The sequence below is a fragment of the Loxodonta africana genome, chromosome 5 (genome assembly GCF_030014295.1).
Source record: "Loxodonta africana isolate mLoxAfr1 chromosome 5, mLoxAfr1.hap2, whole genome shotgun sequence".
Lineage (NCBI taxonomy): Eukaryota > Metazoa > Chordata > Mammalia > Proboscidea > Elephantidae > Loxodonta > Loxodonta africana.
In genome coordinates, this window is record NC_087346.1 from 81311510 (window position 1) to 81334630 (window position 23121).

Below are 23121 nucleotides of genomic sequence, written 5' to 3' on the forward strand. Positions count from 1 at the left end.
AAATACGTATTATTTAGGGGAAAGGTAAAAAAAGAAAAGGAAGACATGAAATGTCAGGGTAAAGCAAAATTTTATGTTGAATGGTTGAGAGGACTACCTGAGAAGGTAACTTTTGAGTAAATAATTAAAGAAAATAAATAAGTTACCTAGCAATGTGAAGATCTTGGGAAGGTCATTCTGGGCAGAGAGATCAACAAGTACAAAGGCCCTGAGGTAGGAGGGTGCCTGGTGTTCTGATGGAGCATCATGGAGGCCGGTGAGCTGGAGTGTAGTAAGTGAAAGAGAGAGTAGGAGGAAATGAAATCAAAGAGGCAACAGAAGGCCAGATCACATCCCTCTTTTTAAGTCATTATGAGAATGTTGGCTTTTATTCTGAATAACAGGAAGATATTGGAGAGCTTTGGGCAATGGAGAGGGTGATCTTGCACTAAAAGACTTCCAGCTGTGTGGAGAACAGACTACAAGTCAGCAAGGACAATGGAGGGAGGCATTTAAAAGACTATTGCAGTAACCGAGATGACAATGGTGGCTTAGAGCATGGTGGCAGTCATGATAATGGGTCAAATTAAGGAGGTTTTTTTTTTTTTTATGAACTAGATAGGGAGTGCGAGAGAAAAAGGCATCAAGAATGACACAAAGAATTTTGGCCTGAGCAATTAAAAAAATAGAGCCGCCATTACCTAAAATTGGAATAACTTGCAGAGGAGCAGGTCGGAGGTGATGATAGACGCTCAGTTTTGAACATGTTAAGTTTGAGATGGCTATCAGCCTCCGCAGATTAGGCGGTTGGATGTAGGAGTCTACAGTTTAGGAGAGGAATCTGGACTAGAGATATTGGAGTCATCAACTTAACTCCCTAGCATGATTTAGGGAGATAAATGAAATAGAGGAATTCTGTGTGGCTTTTTTTTTTTTTTTAATATATAACTCTCAGGAACCATGAGCTCCTGGATGTCTTTTAGTCCAGTTCTCCCACCTGGTATTCCTAAGTACTATGAATCCCTTACAAGAGAAAAATGAAAACTGAACAGATACAGACTGTACAGATAGGTAACTTCTGCTCTCAGAGGAAGAGGCTAATCTGTTTCCCCTCAGATGGCAGCACAGGTAGTGGTGAAGAAAACAGTTTCTGAAATTGAGCTGCCTGGATTCAGATCCCAGTTCTACTACCTACCAGCTGTGTGGCTCTGATAAGATCATACACCTTACTACATCTGTTTCTTAGGCATAATACAAATCTTACAGAGTTGACGTGAGGATTAAATGAAATAATATGTAAAAAGTACATAGATCATCTAAAGGCACATAATTGCCTGTTACTATAAATTGCCCAGAAGATGCCATACTGCTTGGTGTCTTTGTGCCCTCTGGAACGATACAAAGGGTGGGTCCCTGAAACTAGTGAGGCAAAGAGGGGTGGGGGGATTTCAATGTACAGCTTCTCAGCACCCCAAGAATCGTGCTTTTTGTGTTTTATTATGTGACATTTCCTAGATACATGAAGGCATGATTAAGGTTTCTATGAGAATCATCAGGTAATTCTTGATTCATTTTCCTTTACACATATTGTATGAAAGTCAGTAATGTGGAAAAAACCAAGAAAGGATTGGGAGCTTGTAGAGCAGGGCCATCCTGACTGTATTCATCTGCAGAGCCTAGGCAGCCAGATGACTTCCTTGGACACCAGTTTCCTCCATTATACAGTAAGGAGATTGTATCTGAATATCTTCTGGCTCTAAATTCTGGGCGTGATTCCGTGACTGTCCTGACAATATTTCTCTCTAAGAACGAAAAAGTGTTTATTTAAACAATGAAAATTATCCTGTAAGTAGAAACAGAAATGGATGAAATGTATTCCCAGAGAAGTAGATAAACTCTAGATGACCAACCCAATTGCTCAGCTAAGAGAACTGCTATCTGTAAATTATGTCTCTTCCACATGAGTTAAGTTTAACATGCAGCAATATTCCAACTACTCAGTTCAAGAACAGGAAAGCACCTGTTTGCCACAGGCTTGTATTTGGGGCTGTGAGGTAAGATAAGTATCTCAAGCTGTGGCATCACAGAAGGAAGGGGGGAAGCAAGGCGGGTACCAAAGTTCCCCATTCCAGAGTCCACCTACCACAAGGAGTGAGGTCCTCAAGAGCAGGGACCATTCCTTAACCATTGTTGCATTCCCAGAGGGAAGCAGATTGTTGGGTATATAAAAAGTGCTTAATTTAGGTTGGTTAAATGTTGGATGAAAAAAAGGAACATGAAACCAAATTTTGGGTTCATAGCTGCCGCTTGCCACATAATACTTTCCTCAACATGTTTGCCTTCAGTCTCTTTCCCTTCTTTGGTTATTTATTTACTTATTAGTGATCTTCCAAGAATACTTCAGTTGTCAATGACCCACATGAAGGTAAAATGACAGAACAGTAAAAATTCCATTTCTGTCTCACATCTTTATGAACTATAAATATTATTACTGCCTTTTACCGTTAAAAAGCCTAAGACTGTAATTGAATTCATTTTTTTTTTAGAGAACAACTTGATTCCTTATTGAAGACCTATAACATTTTTTATGGGAACCAGAAAAATCTACATATTTTATGTGCACAGGTAAGCACATCAAAGAAATGCCATAGTTCGAGTCACAGAAAAATAAAAAAAAATGCTGTAAATGTGAAGGGGAGTCAGGATGAAGGAAAGTCCATAATCGGATGGCACAAATGGCCTGAGAGAAACAGAGGGCCTTTAACTTGAATATTATTTTTGTTTTTAGACTGTATCACAAAATCACAGTCTTGGAACATCTGTGACTTTCTAAGCATTTTTTGGAAGAAGGAAGCATTTGTAAATATTTTTTGTGGCATATTTGCTTTCTATTTTGAAAACACAGTATGAATAACTTATGAACAGCAACTCCATTAGAAATCTATCCTAGATATTTTCTTTAAAATGCACCAGGATATATGTAGAAGGATGTTCATCGTGACCTCATTTGCAATGGAGAAAATATGAAGATATTTTAAGTTTACACCAACGGAAGAGCATTCAAATAAACCATGACATATCTGTAACGTGGGTTTCCATTCCGTTGTTAAAATGATGACTTAGGTTCCAATGAATGTGTACTATGTCATAATAATAACAAATTCAAAACTTTTAAAGAAACAATTCAGGTATGTTCTGAAGCTAGAAAGCGTTTAGGGGTGTAACAGCAGTCTAGTGGTTAAACTGGCTTTAGATTTTTTTCTTTTCTTTTCTTCTTTTTTCTTTTTTGTGCTTTAGGTGAAACTTTATATTGTTCTCTGTCTTTCCCATCACCAGAGTTAATACTTACCTACTATCTTGTTAATGATTTCCCCTCCCCAATCTTCCACTCCCTCATAACCATCAATGATTGTTTCTTCCTACATGTAAGCCTTTTCCTGAGTTTTTATAATAGCCGTCTCATACAATTGTCCTTTTGTGATTGACTTATTTCACTCAGTGTTCTTATTTTTTTTGTTATTATTGCCAACATAGGGTTTTGTGTGTATGTGTGCTTTATTTCTTGTTTTTTTTTTTAAATTTGAACGCCTCATTCTCCACAAGATTCTTCATTTAGTTTTATATTTAATGGAGCTGACTTTATACTGGCACATAATTTTCCTGAACCCAAGGAACATTAAAATCTTCAACCCCTGATTTAAATCTTCAGACTTGCTGGCATACCACTGAATTCAGGCAACCATGACTTGGCTTGAATCTCAGTTGGGACAGAGGCAGTTTACAAAGTCCTCCGGCCTTTATTCTAGTACCACCAGTTGCTGGCCAGTTGACTCTCACTAATGGCAACCACATGTGTCAGAGTATATCTGTGCTCCACTGGATTTTCAATCGGTGATTGCTTACAAGTAAATTGCCAGGCCTTTCTTTCAAGGTGCTTCTGGGTAGACTCAAACCTCCAGCCTTTTAGTTAGCAGACAAGCATGTTAACCGTTTGTACCACCCAAGGACACCCTGGCTTTTATTAGTGCACTTAGAAGATTTAATTCAATTGGATATTTCAGTTACCTTCCTAAATGTAATGATATATAGGAGGAGAATATAACTAATTCCTTTTTTTTTTTTTTAAAGAAACAGGCCTAATATTAAGTTATTTCGACATCATTCTGTATCTTAGAACTTTAATATATGTAATCGTAAAGATCTTAGACTTAGGAAGGAGCCCTGATGATGCAGTGGTTAAGAGCTCAAGCTGCTAACCAAAAGGCCAGCAGTTTGAAAACCCTACATGGCAAAAGATCAAAATTTAGGAAAATGGCAATTCATATTTTATTTTGATAGTTTCCACACAATTCATGATGTTAAGAAGTTTGTTTTCTGTAGGAAATTTTTTTATTTTTGATATGATTGTGATACTTAAATTGAGGCATCATCTTTCCAATTGTATAAATCAGTGTTCAATTTACAATGCAGGTGTCTATTAATTATTATAATACACAGATTCATGTTTTATATAATTAACAAATTGCATGAAGTGAAATGCACAGTGAGGCTATCAGAATGCTAAATCTTTCAATGTTTGCTTGCTGCTCAGAAAAGTTAGAATCCAGCATTTTCAAACTCTGCAGACGTGTGGATGACGTAGTTACAGTGATGAACACTGTTAAAGAGGCAGTCCATGAAGGATGATATGCAGCTTTCCTCGTCTCTGATTGATTGATGGATTAAACAAATATTTATTGACTATCTACCTCGTACCAGACACCATTCTAAAAGCTTAAGAGATAGCAATGAAGAAACTAGACAAAATACCCTGCCTTTATACTACTTACATTCTAGTAAATAGACGAGAATCAAATACGTAGTGTCAGTTATAAGGGCTGTGGAGAAAAGCAGGGAAGACGGCTCAGGAATTGGGGTGGCGTGGTGGAAGAGGGACATTTGAGCAAAGTCTCTGAAAGTTGTGAAGGAGCAAACCATGCAGAAGTCTGTGGGACAAGCATCCCAGGCAGAAGTGGCAGCCTGAGTAAAGGTCCTGAGCCTTGCCAGGGTGCTCAGGCACAGCAGGACAGTGTGACAGGAGCCAAATGAAAATGAGAAGGTAGTAGATGGTGCAGGCAGAGAGATAAGTGAGAAGGGGAGGGGCCGGATTGTGTAGGGTCATGAACGTCATTGTAAAGATTTTGGCTTGTACTTGGTATGAGATGGGGAGTCCTTGGAGGGTTTTGAGAAGAAAAGGACATAGTCTATCTTACATTTTTTACTGGGAATATATACAAGGGCAAAGGAAGGATGAGGTAGACAAGTGAGAAGACCATTGCAATAATCCAGACAAACAACGGCATCAGTTTGGACCAAAATTGTGGTGGTGGACGTGGTGAGATATGGCCAGATTATAGATATATTTTGAAGAAAGACCGCTACCGGACTTGGTGATGAATTGGATGTTAGATATGAAGGAAAGATTAAGGGCAGCTCTAAAATTCTCAGCCTGAGCAACTGGAAGGATGAGGGTGCTATTTGCCAAGGCGGGAAAGACTGGGAGAGGAAAAAATTTATGTGAGAATGACTTAGTGTTCAATTAGGAACCTATTAAGTTTGCTGTCGACTAGGCAGTTCAATAGCTGGAATTTAGGGGGAAAGTATGGGCTGGAGATAAAATGTTGGGAGCTGTTAGTTTGGAGATTGTTGTTTAAAGCTCTAAGATTGGCTGGGAATCCTTGGGTGGTAGAAAAGATTAATGTCCTGAGCTGCTAACCAAAACATTGGAGGTTCAAGTCCACCCAGAAGCACATTGAAAGAAAAGCCTGGTGATCTACTTCCAAAATTCAGTTATGGAAAACTCTACTCTGACACTCATAGGGTCTTGATGAGTTGGAGTCAACTCTACAGCAACTGGTTTTAAGACTGGTTGAGATCATCTAGGATATTAGCAAAGATCCAGAAAAAAAGAGATCCAAGAGTTGAGACAAAGAGATTTTCACTGCGGCCAAGTAGATTCCAACTCATAGAGACCCTATAGGACAGAGTAGAACTGCCCCATAGTGTTTCCAAGGTTATAAATCTTTACGGAAGCAGACTGACACATCTTTCTCCTGTGGAGCAGCTGGTGGGTTCAAACCGCTGATCTTTTTGTTAGCAGATGAGCACTTTAACCACTGTGCCATATAAATAAGCCTCCAGGGGAAATTTATTTAGTTGCTCTCTAAGGAGATGTTCTCTGATTTTAGAAAATATTCTGACATTCACTAATGAGAAAACATGTAGTCTGTAAATAATTGGAATATTAGATAACCTCAGAAGAGCAGTTAATTCTGCGAGTTTTTGATGTAAAGGATTAACTCACGTCTCATTATGCAAAGAAAAGATGCTAAACATCAATAACTAAATCTCAGGATCTGCGTCCTGCACTGCCAGTTCAAAGAAGAAATTATATTTGGTTGTTGGAAACTCCCAACTACTAACCTGACCTCTCAGTAACATGAGATGCAAGCTGAAAAGTGGGAAAAATCAAAACTTTGTTTTAGGAGTTACTTCAAGGTAGACTTATCAGCCAGAGAAATAATAATCAATAACATTTATTGAGCATTTATTGAATACCAAACCGAAAGAATTAGGAGCCATTATAATGTTCGTTTTTCAGAAGAGGAAGTTCAGGCTTAAAGCCATTTGGGAATTTGTAACACAGCTAGGAAGTGGCAGAGTCAGGGTTTGAACACAGGTCTGTCTGATTTCAGAGCCTGAAGCTTTCATCATTATGCTTTTAAATAAAAATTGAATTGTATTTATGTTGTTTAATGGTTAACTTTTTAATGATTAATTTTTCATAATAACAGTAGCTTGGTTTAGATGGTTGGGATATGGCTCTTTATTTCTACATTTTCCAAACGTTCTATAATGATAACATATTACTTTAATAACAGTAAAATGTTTACAATTAGAAGTGAAAAACTGACTAGAAAATAATTTCCATGGGGCTATGTCTTAGTCTTAATATTTTTTTTCTCCAAAGTGTAAGTGTTCAATCCATGTTTGTTAATTTTTCTTTCTTTGTATTGCTTTTCCTGCTTTTGTTACAGTATTTATAATTTAAAAGAAATTCTTCAAATTCTATTGATTTTTTGAAAAATATCACATTTCTATAACATTTGCATTTTACACTGTGTTTTCATATACATTATTTGTTCTGCATAACAGAGTTAATTTTTCCTGTTCAGAACAAATGAGGAAACAGCCACTAAGTCTCTCAATAGCTTCTTCTTATTCCTAGTTGTATACAGTTTTCGAATCTCGTACAATTTTAACTTCAACAGAATTAGAGAATTAAATGTCTGTTTAGTTGGATTCAAAAAGCAATTTAACATACTATGCCCCCTGGTGGACATTTCATTACCATTATGACTTACTTTGCTGGTGATGGCTGTTTTCAAAAATAAGAGAATGTTCCAGTAAAATAGAATTATTTTATTGATAAATTTAGAAACCAAACAGTTCCTTCTGGGAATTTTTTTTAATCTATCAAGATTGCTTATAGATTTAATTTTTACATCTTCACTTAAAACATTTACTTTCTATAAATAATACAGAAACAGTAATTGGGGTTATTGGTTTCTCCCCTAGACTGAAGATGGCCAACTAATTGTTGAAGGAATGCTAGACATTTTTTGGGGAGTAAAACGGCCTATACAGCTGAAAATACAAGATGAGAAGCAAATCCCTTCTTTTACTACAATAAAGTCACCAGACATGTTTTCCCGAAAAGGGTAAGCCATCTCTCAGATTTTTAATTCCTTCGAAGATGATCTTAATACCTAGTTTTTTTATGTACTCTTAAAGATGAGAGCTCTTTATACACAGTACACAGTTCTTTCTACACAATCTCATTTAATCCTCCAGCGACTCTGTGATGTAGGTGTTCAGAGACCAGGGCTCTGAGAGGTTAAGTAATTTGTTCAAGATATCCAACTCTCATGTAGCAAGAGTAGAACTGGACCTCTGGTCTCTGGGCTTCAAAGCTTGTGCTTGAAACCTCTTGGTTGTGTTGCTTCTCTTCTGGAAGACTTCGATTTCTTCATTAAAAAGGCAAAAGGTAATGGTAAGATGTGATTAGCCCTGTCCTGATCGCCACAAAAGGGAATAAATTTTAAATTTCTCCTATCCTTGGAAAAAAGGGCTCGCCTTGCTTTCTAGAAAACCAAGATCAGTTGTCGTTGAGTCATCTCTGACTCAGGTGACCCATGTGTCAGAGTACAGCTATGCTCTGTAGGATTTCCAGTGGCTGATTTTTCCGGGTAGATCATCAGGTCTTTCTTCTATGGTGCCTCTGTGTGGACTTGAACTTCCAACATTTTGGTTAGCAGCTGAGCACACTAACCATTTGCACCACTCAGGGACTTCACGTTCTAGAAGGGACACTTAATTATGCTCCACCTGATTGTCCTGGTCCTGTTCAACAGGGCACTACAAGGTGCATTTGAAGTTAAATAAATGCACAAAACACTTCCCTATGTGGCTTTACACAACTGTACTTTGCATATGCAAGTCAAGCTGATTTTTTTATTACTCTTATAATTTTCAGGAAAATTAATGAATATTTCTAGTAAAACACATCCTTATAACGGTTTTTTTCTTCCTTTCTTCTTTGTTTCCTTCCTTTCTCCTCCCCTTTTTTAATCCTTGACTTTCCAACTCATAGCAACCTTTTCCCTCATACCATCCATTTGCCTATTCATGATGACATGGGTTTGAGTAGCAGAGGAGAGGCTGGAGAGAGAACTACAGGACAATTTCCCAGTTTAATCTTTGGCCACAACCAAGGGAGACCAGATACCACCTTGAGATAAGTCTTGCTTTTCCTTTAGAGAAAACACCATGGCTTGTACCTTGGCAAATCATAATGTTTCTCAAATATTATGCTCCAGTAATACCAAAAATTTTGTAGTTCCTGGCACATGTCATGCAGTTCCTTACCTTCATGACTCTTTGCCTGGAAGTCTACCTACTTCTCCATGCTGGTTTAACTTGGGTCAGGTAATATCTCCAGAAGGGCTTTTCTGAACCCCTCAGTTTGTACTAGGTACGTGAAAACTTTTATATATCACTTCCAGAGAGTGCAATTAATTGTATAGTTATGCAATTCTTTTTCCCCACTAGACAGTGATCTCCTTGATGGTAGGGGGCATGCCTTATGCATCTTTGTGTCCAGTATACCTGGCACAACGAAGGGACTCAAAATTAATAACAAGTGGAGCTGTCAGAGGCCTGTGGCTAAATTACCTCTTCTTTGGTGTGAGAACTCTGTCTCTTGATCTACCACTTCTGACTAGCCCCCTATGCAAGTTAAGGATTGCCTTTGTGCATGGAGTCAGTTGCTTGTGGAAGAGCAGAAGGGAGACCAGGGTCTTAGGCAGTCTGATGATGCCCTGTACCCCTCACCTCAGAAAGGGGCTGATGATTCTAAATGACTAGGGGGCATCATTTAAAAGGAAAAAATTACCTGTGGGCTCTGCTTTTAGAACACTGTATAGAATATGAGCTCACAAAATTAGCCACCATTCTTTATATGACCTAAGAACTCATTGCAACATTCTCTGAGCATCAAGTTCCCTCTGATGCATTTTAATTATTTGACTTCTGAAAACTTGATAAGTAAAGAAAGACACCAAGTAGGTGAAGTAGGGTGCTGTTATTAGCACATTAAGCCATCATTATTTTGAATGGCTCTCCCAAGTTATTTTTTAATTTCTCAAATTCAAAAGACTTGTCCCTAGAAATTCTGATATTATGGAGGCATTTCAAAAGTCCAGGTGAACAAGATAATATAGATGCCTCTCTATATACTATGTCATATTGTAAAATAATATCATCATAAAGAACCTTCTGCATTGCCAGTCCCTGGATGATGCAAACATTAACGTGCTTAACTGCTAACCAAAAGGTTGGAGGCTGAAGTCTACCCAGAGGCACTTTAGAAGACTCATCTGGTGATTTGCTTCTGAAAAATCAGCCATTGAAAACCTTATGGAGTACAGTTCTATTCTGGTACACATGGGGTCACCATGGGTCAGAGTTAACTTGATGGCAACTGGTTTGGTTTGACTTGGATAGAATCCATTTGCATTTTTCAGTATTTACCAGACCATTGCTGTGCGGCAAATAGGAATTAGATCCTTTTGTTTTAAGTTGAGAAAGAGCTACCCAGAGAACATCAGTTTGCCCTTTACTATAGTAATAAGACTTACTGGGAACATTTGAGTGCATACTTGACATGGATCAGATATTTCTGGAGGGTTAGAATTGGTAGAACAAAACTTCATTCCTCACATACACACAAACTCACACACATATACACAAGAGTAAGATTAGATTTAGTTCTGCTTAATTAGCCAAGTATACCAAATGCAGCCAGCTCATAATTTGGAATGGGTTTTCCCTGGCCTCTTATTCTCTAATGGGGTGCGCAGCCACCTAAGGAGCTATTCTTTGTTTTAGTCCAATCCTAGGGACTATTCTTTGTTTTCACCCAGTCCTAGGCACCCTCACTCTGGCTGCCGCCCTTAAGGTGACTTTCATTTAAATTCTGAGCTTCAAATTCAATCATGTAGAGAAACTGACTATTCCCTCACTCTATATGACTTGTCCCAAGTTCCCTTTCCCATACTGGGTTTCTGTGGCCAGAACTTCCACTCATCTTCTCACAGGATCACAGATTTTATATCTCCAGCAGGTAGAATAAAAGTAGTGGAAGCTGTATACTCAGCTGTAGGAAAGGCTGTTAGTTTACCATTTCAGAGAATTATCAGTCTTGTCTTGCTAGCTTCTTTCAATTATGTTTGAAATGAGTCACGCTCAGAAGTGTCAGCTTAATGGGAGTGGTAGAAGCTTAAAAATAAGTTTGTTTGAGCTGTGACCACCTGTGATGCTTTATTGAAATTATTCTATGGAAAGTACTTTGATCTCTCATATCTGGTCCAAGTGTTTTCTTTCGGAAAAAAAATTCATTAAAAAAAAAAAAACTTCATTGAGGTTATGTTTGCTTGCACCATTTTTCATTTCTGTTTTTAATGTCTTTTCAAAGTCAGCTTTGACATACTTCAGACAAGTCATGGCATAATGACATAAAGAGCAGAAACTGGACAGGTGTACAGTTAAATAACATTAGTAGTGTGGTTTTTTTTCTTTCTTTCTTACAATACAGGCAGGCAAATGACTACATTCTCTTCGTCAGTCAAATTTTCTACCTACTTTATATTTTTCAACTCATTAGAAGACTTCCCCACCATTTAAATTTGCAAATAATATAAATCCTGAAGTGTCAAAGCAATGCAAATAGCCCTGTTTGGGCCAGTTAAACTATCTGATATCACATAAAGTTCTAACCCGTTTTCTTTTGAAAACTCTGACAAAACCAGGCCTGGAAACTGGTGTTTTCTGCTGTGGGTGGCAAGGAGGAAAGGGGACCCAGCACCGCATATATTGAGCCATGTTTGCCCTTTATTTGTGGGGAGGACAGGCGTGAAGTCTTCCAGGATCATCAAGAATTTGCTTTGCCTTTTTACTTTCTTCTTTTCATTGGTATTCCCTCTCTTCCACTGGCAACCCTCCCTTGATAATCTTATCTGTCCCCTTTTGTTTATTAATCAACTAAAGACTGGAGAAAATGAATAATTGTATTTACTATAAGAGTAACTAGATTCTGAGTCAGAATCTGAATAGCTCTTCTTTGCATTAGATTCACTACCTGTATGACATTTATGACATTTGTTTTGACTGGCTATATCCGGGATAGTAGAGATTGCTGGAAAGAAAATTAGTTAGCAAATATAATAGGATTTCCTTATCTACCTCATAAGGTTATTGTGTGGCTCAAATGATACACTAGTTGTAAAAAAAAAAAAAAAGACTTCAAAAGAAGTCAAAGGTCAAGGAAAGAAAGGATCATGTTTATTCATATTCACCCCTGTTAGTATTAACAAGTATTTTTTGGTCATAAGGGCAACAGCTATTGTGGAAAAGATCCTTAGTAGGACAATAAAGATTGATTCCATAAATGACAGTGTCTACCTACAAGGATCCACGAATGCCTTGGCTTCCTAATGGTTCCTGATCCATCGTGAAGCAGCTCTAGATGATGGTGATTATGATGAGGAGGATGAAGATGAGGATGAGGATGGTCATGATAATTTTAAACATATGTTGAGTGATTGCTATGGACTGGGCACTGTTTTAAGGATTTTAACACAAATTAATTCATTTAACCCTCACAACTCTGTCCTACCCTGTACAATTATCATCCCCATTTTACAGATGAGGACACGGAGGCATGGAGAAGAAAAGTAACTTTTGTATGGCCAGTAAATAAAATAAGTGTTTGCCCCACTGTAAAAAATAAGCAGTTGCCCAGTTTTATTTTTCTGGGCACTAGAATGCATTGCTAATTGCTAGTATCCTGTCTGGAATCATAATTTTCCAACAGTTTCTCATATATTTGTCTCCTCTGTAAATTGCATTATTCACAGCAATCAAGAGCCTTAAAGAGAGGCACAGCATCTTACCATTTTAGATCTACTCTACCTAAACAAACAAAGCCCTGGTAGTGCAGTGGTTAAGTGTTAGGCTGCTAACCAAAATGTCGGCAGTTTGAATCCACCAGCTACTCCTTGGAAATCGTATGGGGCAGTTCTATTCTGTCCTATAGGGTCTCTGTGAGTCAGAATCGACTTGACGGCAATGGGTCGATGGGATCCTACCTAAACTATGCTTCGAATACAATAGATACTCAATACATGTTTGGAGAATCTACACTTTTATACCTAAACTCTCTAAGAACATTGTGAGATACTTTTATAAAAATGGATTATGTTGGTTTCTACTAATTCCATTTGCACATAAGTTTTATACGATCTATATAACCTTGTGTTTCAGTGTGTAACTGAATTTTTGCAGTAAGATGTCAAGACATACTCAATAAAAGCATAAAAAAAAAGCATAGGAAATATTTAAAACACATGGTGACCCCTCTGGTATAAATACAATTTTAATAATATCACAAAATTGTTATTAGCTTTGTATAAAATGCCTAACTACAGAGACCCAAGAAATACTATTATTATTACTCCTATTATTATGGTAAATCTGAAAACCATCATAGACCTCACTACAAATGGAACTGATGTCACTTACATGACTTTTCACTTTTCAGGGGAATGACACGCTGGGGAGAATTTGATGATCTTTATCGTATTAGTGAGCTGGACAGGACCCAGAATCCTGTGACTGTAGTGAAGGACCCTGAGGAAGGTCAGTATCTTATTAGTAGGGCAGGTTTTTTTTTTTTCTTTTTAACCAATATAAAACAAAACTTTAAATGCTCTGAAATTTAAGTTTATACGCCACTCTTCAGTGAACTATTGTTTTATGTATATACATTTAAAGTCTCTTACAGCATACTAATCTAAGTCACTGCAGTGCTCATATGATATTTAAGAACCTGACTTTGCTACATAAATGATGACTTTTAAAAATTACAGCTCATCATTTATATGTATTAGGTTAGGAGAGGTAATGGTTTGAATAAAGTGTGTGTACCTAAAATTGTTCAATATTTTCTACAACTATTAAGGTTATTTATTATACTCAGTAGCTTTTTATGTTAGACCAATCACCTCGGACCTAATCCTACATTTTTTTAGGAACTGAATATTTTATCTAACTAATGAGTATTTACATAACATTGTCCCTTTCAAAGAGGCAGATATGCTGGAGTCACTATTTATATTTCATGGAGTCATTTGAAACATTTATTTTAAAAAGATAAAAATAAATTTGCTTGAACATCAAGTGGGCTAATATCAAGCTTGCCAAACCAATGAAAACTGCTAATTCATGTGAAATATAACAATAATAAAAAAAAAAAAACCTGTTGCCATAAAGCTGATTCTGACTCACAGCGGCCCTACAGGACAGAGTAGAAGTTCCCCATAGGGTTTCCAAGGAGCAGCTGGTGGATTCAAACTGCCTATCTTTTGGGTTAACAGCTGAGCTCTTAGCCACTGAGCAACCATGGCTTCAAATTAACATTAGTCATCATAATAATGATTAAGATACATTGATAATAATAATGATATTGATAGGTGTCATTTAATGAGACTCTGCTGTGTATCAGGCATGAGACTTTGTATTTTATATGTAATTCTCCATTACATGTAGAGTTATTTCGAGATCTAAGGACGAACTGATGACTGAGGCTAGGGGTGGGGTTTATTTTCCAGCGATGGTGATATAACCAAGCCAGATTCAGACTAAACAGGATAATATGCTAGAATTATCTTCAAGAGCTTACCAACAACTTCCAAATTTTAGTTATTATTTTTTTCCAAGTCCTTCACAGTTTGGGCTCCTCTGCTTTCTCCATAGCAAACCACATCCTATAACAAACATCCTCTTCCTCTAGGGGTTCCTTATCTTAACTTGTGGGTTCTTGGAATCATGTTATATACAGCCCCTTCCAACTAGCCCTTTGAATCCCAGGGAGACCCAATATCTTGGCATCAAAGACACCATAAAAATCTACTTCTATTCTAACACATCAAAATCAGATAATCACCAGTGTCAGAGAAAAATGAAGGATCTCATATCTATTTGATGATAAAAAAAAAAAAATTAGATGATACTCTAATCATAATAATAGGTACTTATTTAAAAGCCCAAAGTGAAACAGAACAAAAATGCCAACAGATGGTCCTGTTCTTAGATACTAACATGCTTAGTTGAAGAAATTAGCAAAGATGCTAACTACAAGTAGGCAAAGGAACAGAAAACAGATTTGAAATCATCTGCCTCTTCAGCTTAGAATATATTATAGCTCAGCCCAGTTCCATTTAAACACCCTCTGCCCACCTAATAGATAGGTAAGTCCAATGCTACACTACAATCGTACATTCCAAAATTTTCTAGAGAAATTGGACTAACTCAAAAACCTAATTAAGACTAGTCGACTATAGATCATTGTTGGGTATACATGGGCAAATGAAAAAGAACAATGAAATAGTGGACGATTAGGAAAAAAAGTTGTTTATGTCATATTTCTTGCATGTTCTGGAAAAAATTTGTGTGAATCACCTCTGTAATATGTTACTATTAGACACTAATACAAAGTATCATTTTCCATTTGCTTTTATAAAAGTTGGGAAAGTCCTTCAAGTTTCCCTATAGAACATAGCTACCTTCTCAAAGATCTTTCACAATTTTATAGGGAAATACAGCCCAATGTCCACCTTTTTAGGAAAGATCCAGTGAACTTTGAGTCAAAGAAAAATGGGGATCCAGACCTAAATCTATCATTTATGAGTACTACGTCCATAGTAAAGTACTTTAGCTCATTGTACTTTAATTATGGGCTCAGAATTGGTTATTAAGTTTCTTCTAGCTATGTTGTTGTTAGGTGCCTTTGAGTCAGTTCTGACTTAGAGCGACCCTATGTACAATAGAACAAAACATTGCCCAGTGTTGCACTGCCCTCACAATCGTTGTTAGGTTTGAGTCCATTGTTGCAGCCACTGTGTCAATCCATCTCCTTGAAGACCTTCTTCTTTTTCTCTGACCTGCTACCAAGCATGATGTCCTTCTCTAGGAACTGATCCTTCCTGATAACATGTCCAAAGTATGTGAGATGAAGTCTCGCCATCCTCAGTTCTAATGAACATTCTGGATATACTTCTTCCAAAACAGATTTGTTGGTTCTTCTGGCAGTCCATGGTACATTCAATATTCTTCACCAACACCATAATTCAATTCTTTTTTGGTCTTCCTTATTCATTGTTCAGCTTTCACATGCGTATGAGGACACTGAAAACACCATGGCTTGGGTCAGGTGCACCTTAGTCCTTAAAGTGACACCTTTGCTTTTTAACACTTTAAAGAAATCTCCCAGCTATAACATCCTGAATTTCCATATAATGCATCAAGCCACCAAAAAAAAAAAAAAAACTGAAAGTAACTCCAACTCCAGTCATATGATAATTTCCTTTGATACAAAATTCATTGCAAGAATTTACCAGGAATAGCCACAGACATCATTTAATATACAAATATGTACCTAAGCAGTGGACTATAATGCTTTTAAACAGCCAGGAAAGAACAATATTGCTAAAATTAATGCAAACATATACAAATACACCCAGGATGTGAAGAGGTGGAGAGCTAAATGACATGGGCTTATAATCTTTATTCTTCCCAGATTATTTATCTTATCACAGCAGCACCCTGAAGCCTCACGCAGTTGAAGAGCTGGAATCCCCACTGCTCTACAGAACCATGAGTGAAGCAACCCTTGTAAGAAAAAGGATAAGGCCTCCACCAATGGACAGAAAAGACAGACAGAACCATAGGGCCTCTATTAACGGACACGTCTATAACTATGAGGTGAGTTACATTTCCATAAATTCAGTTTAAAATAGTGTTGTCTCGAACTAAGAATTCCACTCAATTCAATTTACAATTAAAAATAGTAATAATAACAATAATATGTTGCCTTGTGTTGATTCCAACTCATGGCGAACCCATGTGCATCAGAGTAGAACTGTGCCCCATAGAGTTTTCAGTGGCTGATTTTTCTGAAGTAGATCACCAGGCCTTTTTTCTGAGGCTCCTCTGGGTGGACTTGAACCACCAGCCTCTCCGTGAGCATCCGAGGGAGTGCATTAACTGTGCCACCCAAAGACTCCCAAATAATAATAGTAGTAGTATATCTAACAATTATTGGGCACTCCCTATGTACCAGATATTAAACTGTTTTAAGTTGGTTTTTAATTAATTATCTCATTAATCATTAAAACAACCTTTCGAAGTAGATACCATTGTTTTCTCCACTTTAAAAATGAATTAATTGAAGTTCACAGAGGTTAAGTAATTTGTCTTAGATATACTGCTTTTAAGTGGCAACTCTGAACTTGAACTCAGGTTTGTCTGACTCCAGAACCCAGGTGGTTAACCAACGTGATGAGTGAACCCATCTGTACTGGGCTGAATAAAAACCAAAAACCAAACCCATTGCCGTCAAGTCCAACTCACAGCAACACTATAGGGCAGAGTAGAACTGCCCTACACGGTTTCCAAGGAATGGCTGATGGATTCAAACTGCCAACATTTTTGTTTAGCAGCTGTAGCTCTTAACCACTATGCCACCAGGCCTCCCTGGGTAGTATCTCCGAAAAATTCATGTCCACATGAAACCTGTGAATGTGATCTTATTTGGGGAAATAGAGTTTTTTACTGATGTAACTAGTTACGGTAAGCCTTGATCAACTGTGGTTGGTGTCCTTATAAGAGGAAAATTTGGACACGGAGACACAGACAGAAGGGAGCCATGTGAAGATGGAGACAGAGATTGAAGTGATGTATCTACAAGACAAAGAATGGCACATGAGAAGGCCAGGTTCAAAACATTGACTATTATTAGTTAATATAATTTTAAGGACTTACATGACAATTCTTTTTCTTTTTTTTGTAGACATCAATTTTCACTCCAGCCTATGAATCAGAAACTAAAGTCAGAATAAACAGTAACATGAGAACTGAGGAAGTGATAAAGCAACTTCTCCAAAAATTCAAGGTAATCTTTATCACTAAACTTAACTATAAATGTCTTGTATATAATTTAACTTTAGACACTTTTCTAAACACACTCTTTGGAAAAAGGCTTAAGAACATATAAAGTCCATCTTAATTGGCTGTTCTGTTCTGAAGGATTCTTTCTTATATATAGCTGCTTTTAGTAACTGTGCCTAGAAAAAATAGTATTATTCCCAGAGAATTAGAGAACTCTGATTTATTGTCTGAAAATGAAAAATGGAAGCTAAGAAGCAAATACATAAATTGAATCTAGTTAGTTTAGATAAGATCATATGACAACAAAGAAGCCTTGTTTGTTTATATATTTTTTCTTTTAACAGATTGAAAATAGTCCCCAGGACTTTGCTCTTTATATTATTTTTTCAACGGGAGGTAAGAAAGCTTGGTAATTTAAAACTCACTCTTCTCACATGACTCCAATATGTTGTAGTTTTCAGGCCATAGGGAAGGCAGAAGACCAATGTACCTCATGCTGTGGAAGGAAGGGAGGAAGGGAGGAGAGAGGGAGGGAGGGAGGACAGAAAGGGGAAAGAAAAAGGAAAAGGAAAGGAGGGAGAGAGGGAGGTAGTGTGTGCACATATGCATATGTGTGTTTTAGAAGATTATTTATACTCCAGAATTTCAGAATAAGACAACCTAAGAATAGGATATCCTCAAAGACTTTGTAATACCAAAATGTTTGCTTCTAGGTCAGACATTGGATTGTCTGAATGGGGATCACAACTCTTGGGGATATGTTGAGGATTCTCATGGCTATTCACCTCTGTATATTTTTCTTTTTGGCTTTCCCTTCTCACTCTGGCTTTTACTGGAGCTATCCTGACTGGCATTTCTTTTTGACCTCGTTTTGACCTCTTTCTGAGCACAGGATCTGACACATGGTGTGTTACCTCCTGCCCAGTTGAGAGGCATATGCAGAGTTTGGTGGACGGGGGTAAAAGAACTCACAAGTAGCAGAGAGATGAAAGAAAACCTAAGGCAGTGTTGAAACACATTTTTGAAAACCTCAAAAATAAAAAATTTCATAGAAAAAACCCAGGCTATACTTAAAGTGTCAGAATGTTCAAGGCAGAAATTGAAAAGAATAAAATAATAAATTTTGATGCTAGAGCATTGTAAGAAAATAAAAGTTGTACCTCCAAACACATGTAAAATTAAAGGCCTTAAGAGCTGAAAGCTTAAATACAAGTACATACATATACATTTCTTTTTTTAATTCTAAGGGAATTTTCAAGAGGAAAATATATATATTGTTGAGGACAAGAAAACTAAAAGGTATACTATAAAAGGTATAAATATTGGGCTGCATAAAAATTTAAATTTTTTAATGAAAAAGATATAAACAGTAAATTAGGAAGAATATTTTTAATGTATATCAGATAAAAGATTAATACCTACAATTTCAAAGAGCTCTTGCAAAATGATAACAAAGAGACAACCAATCAAATAAAAATAGAAAAAAAGTATGAAAAGCAATTCAAAGAAAAAAAATTAATATAACCAGTAAATATTTTGGGGAAAACTTTGAACTCACTGGTAGTCGGAAACATTCAAGTTCAAGCCACAGTGCAACATTACCTCGCGCTTACTAGCTTGGCAAAACGTTTTAGAGTAAGTCTACCTGTGGCTGGCATGGATAAGGGTAAAAGCATTTTCATGTAACACTGATGATAATATGACTGTCTTTGCTTTTTGGAAATCATTCTAGCCATACTTATTAAAATTTACAGTATACCTATGCTTTCACCCTGTGAGCCCATTCATGAAACTCTATTCCACAAAATAAAAGCACCAGCACCAAGAGATTTAGGTGCAAAGCTTGTTTATTATAGCACAATTTATAATGACAAAAAGCTAAAGAAAAAATTACCCCTCATAGGGAAATGATTGAAGAAATGATTATACAGATATTAAATGGAATAACTTAGATTTATATCAGCAGGCATGTGCCAGCTTAGGGCCTTTTTACTTGTGCCTCTGTATGGAGCACACTCCCCCAGATAGCCTCATGGTTCGGGGTTCCTCATCTCCTTCATGTCTTCGTTCAAATATGAGGCCTTGCTGGCAATTCTATCAATACCTGCAAACTTCTTTCCTGCACAAACATATTCACACATACACATGCTTCCTACACCCCTCCCTTGCTTTATTTTTCTTATCACTAACATGACATGCTTTCTTCCTTACTTTCCTTGTCTTCTGTCTCCCACCTTCAGAATGTAAGGTCCATGAGGGAAGGGATTTTAGTCTGCTTTGTTCTGTTATGTCCCCTGCCCAGAGAAGAGAGTCTAGCACATAGTTGCTAGTCAATAAATTGTTTTTCTTTTTTTTTAATTGTACTTTAGATGAAGGTTTACAGAACAAACTGGCTTCTCATCGAACAATTAGTACACACATTGTTTTGTGACATTGGTTACCCACCTCATGACATGCCAACACTCTCCCTTCTCAACCTTGGGTTCCCTCTTATCCACTTTCTTGTGCCCTCTTGCCTTCTAGTCCTTGCCCCAGGCCTGGTGTGCCCTTTTAGTCTCGTTTTGTTTTATGGGCCTATCTAATCTTTGGCTCAAGGGTGAACCTCAGGAGTGACTTCATTACTGAGCTAAAAGGGTGTCTGGGGCTATACTTTTGGCGTTTCTCAAGTCTTTGTCAGGCCACTGAGTCTGGTCTTTTTCTGTGAGTTAGAATTTGTTCTATGTTTTTCTCCACCTCTGTCCAGGACCCTCTGTGGTGGCCTCTGTCAGAGCAGTCAGTGGTGTAGCCGAGCACCATCTACTTGTGTTGGACTCAGTCTGATGGAGGCCGTGGTAGTTATGGTCCATTAGTCCTTTGGACTAATCTTTCCCTTGTCTCTTTGGTTTTCTTCATACTCCCTCGCTTCTGACAGGGTGAGATCAGTGGATATCTTAGATGGCTGCTCACAAGCTTTTAAGACCCCAGATGCTACTCACCAAAGTAGAATGGAGAACATTTTCTTTATAAACTATGTTATGCCAGTTGAGCTAGATGTTCCCCAAGACCATGGTCCCCACAGCCCTCAGCCCAGTAATTAGGCCCCTCAGGGAGTTTGGATGTGTCTATGGAGCTTCCATGACCTTGCCTTGGTCAAGTTGTGCCAGCTTCCCCAGTATTGTGGTACTCAATAAATATTTGCTGAAGGCAGGAAGGGCATGGGAGAGAAGATGAAAAGATGGATATAGGAGATTGTGTTCTGTTCATGTTTTATTCTAATAAAAATAAAATCACAGATGTGAAATTGCTTTAACAAAAAGCTACAAATACTTTTGAGGTTGTTGTTGTTAGGTGCTGTTGAATCGGTTCAGACTCATAGTGACCCTACAGGACAGTGTAGAACTACCCCATAGGGTTTCCATGGAGCGGCTGATAGATTTTGAACTGCTGAACTTTTGGTTAGCAGCTGAGCTCTTAGTAGGAGTATTTATATTATAACTTTTTTTGAAGTTTGAAGTTCTTGGAAAATACTAAATTGGAGGGTATTTTCTTTCTCTGTGTCATTTTTTATAGCTGAATGGATGGTGCCCGCAGAGGAATAAGATAATCAAAATACTGACTCCTGATCGCAAAAACATTCTGAATGTGTGTTTAAGGAGAAGCCAAGGATAGGTGTGGGGTGAAAAAGAAAGGAGAAATTGAGGATAATTATAAGGTTTAGGACCTGAACAACAGGAAAATGGAATTACATTAACTGAACTGGGAAATAATAAGTATTTGAATGAATGAAAAAAAAAATATATATATATAAAATTATATATCTATGTATAAAATTATATATATATATAGTAAAACTTTTGAAAGTGGGAACCTGTGTAAGGTGGAAAGCTGTCAGAGAAGGAAAACACAAATATTTTCCACTAAAATGAGTGATGGAAAAGTTTGATAGGAGTAAGACTGCATCCTGTCAAATGTGGAAAACTTGTAAGACCTGGAAACACAATGCAGTCCCGTCAAGTTCTGGTTCTCGCAGGTTTCGCTATATATACTTACAGAGAGAGAAAGTCAGTCTCTGAGCTGTGCAAGTGGTTAAGTGCTCAATTACTACTGGGGAGGTTGCCGGTTCAAAACCACGCAGAGGCACCTCAGAAGAAAGCCCTGGCGATCTGCTTCCAAAAGTTTACACCCTTGACAACTCCATGAAATGCAGTTCTATTCCGCACACATGGGACCACCAGGAGTCAAAACAGACTTCAAGGCAACTGGTTTGGTTTTTTGGAAATATATATATATATATTTTGAGGCATGTTGCTTGAGAAAAGCCATAAATGGGATGCACATTTGTCTAAACAACCTAACCAAAGGCAAAGAGCAAAAGAAAGAATGCCATTTTTAGTTCATTGAAAAATTTTCATTTCAATTTGTCATTCTGAGTGAGCGTCTCCTTGTATGTGTTCTTTTCAGGTCCTGTTCATTTCAATGTGAGCTATAGAAAGAGAGGAATGGGCAAACTGTCATTCTCTTTTTCCTCTATCATGAACTCCTGCCTGCGGTTAACTCTTGTGTTCATTTGCAGAGCGGAGACGGCTAAAGGAGACAGATATTCCTCTACTGCAGAGGCTCCTTCAGGGACCTTCCAAAGAGCATGCTCGCATTTTCCTCATGGATAAAGATGTGGAAGAAATTAGCAGTGATGTATGGACACCACAACCCAGAATCTGTCTCTGTTTCCCTTCTGAATCAGCATCTCCAACATAAACGCTTTCTTCCTCTTTTTTCTTTTTTCCTTCTCAGGTGGCTCAGTATATTAACTTTCATTTTTCTATCTTGGAATCCATTCTTCAAAGAATAAATGAAGAAGAGAAAAGAGAGATTCAAAGAACAATAACAAAGTAAGCCAAGAGTAAAGCATTTTGGGTGTCGGTCTTTAATAGGTTCAAAGGCACACAGTGTGCTCAATTTTTAATATTTTTTTCTCTCCTTATTTTCAGATTCACTACAGAAAAGGCTATTATACTGAAATATCTTAAAAGTAAACGGGTAGTAAGAACAGAGACGACAGTTTAGCTTTACAGGCCACTATTGCTAAAACACTTCAACAAAGTTAGAGAGCTGTTACTTTGATGAGTGCATAAATGCTATACCTGAATTCGGCATTCATGCAAATATATATCTAAAGTTGAATCTGTAGAAAACTGAAAGTCCAAAAAGCTTGTCTCTCTCTGAAGTGATGAGGTTAACTAGAGTTCACAGATGGACTAAAATGAGCTTGAATTTAGTTTCAGTAACTGAAATAAGCTTGAATACTGTGTATTCCAAATACCTTTTATAGTAAAATATCCAATGAACTTGAATTTAAATGGCATTTTCAGACATCATGCAGTTTAATCTCCTTTTAGCTAGAACTCTCAAGAGAACTGAAATACCATCAACCAACTCTCAGAAATGACTCAGAAGTAAAAGGTACCAGTTCTCAAAATAAAAAAGAAGCACATTACTACACCAAGAAGGCGTGTTTTAAGCTCTTTGAGAATTCTGCCATTTTCATACAATCTAGGACTA

General features: G+C 37.3%; 1 protein-coding gene across 1 annotated transcript in view; it reads left to right on the plus strand.

Moving 5' to 3' along the window:
* RASSF6 (Ras association domain family member 6) overlaps positions 1–22870 on the plus strand; it is a 44173-nt gene extending 21303 nt beyond the window's left edge. The window contains exons 2-10 of the mRNA XM_010594143.3: positions 2526–2604; positions 7597–7739; positions 13178–13275; positions 16214–16398; positions 17486–17587; positions 17928–17979; positions 22136–22254; positions 22354–22451; positions 22551–22870. Of these exons, the coding sequence (XP_010592445.2) occupies positions 2526–2604; positions 7597–7739; positions 13178–13275; positions 16214–16398; positions 17486–17587; positions 17928–17979; positions 22136–22254; positions 22354–22451; positions 22551–22626 (952 nt within the window). The 3' untranslated portion in view covers positions 22627–22870. The remainder of the gene's footprint in view (positions 1–2525; positions 2605–7596; positions 7740–13177; positions 13276–16213; positions 16399–17485; positions 17588–17927; positions 17980–22135; positions 22255–22353; positions 22452–22550) is intronic.
* Positions 22871–23121: the final 251 nt, after the last annotated feature.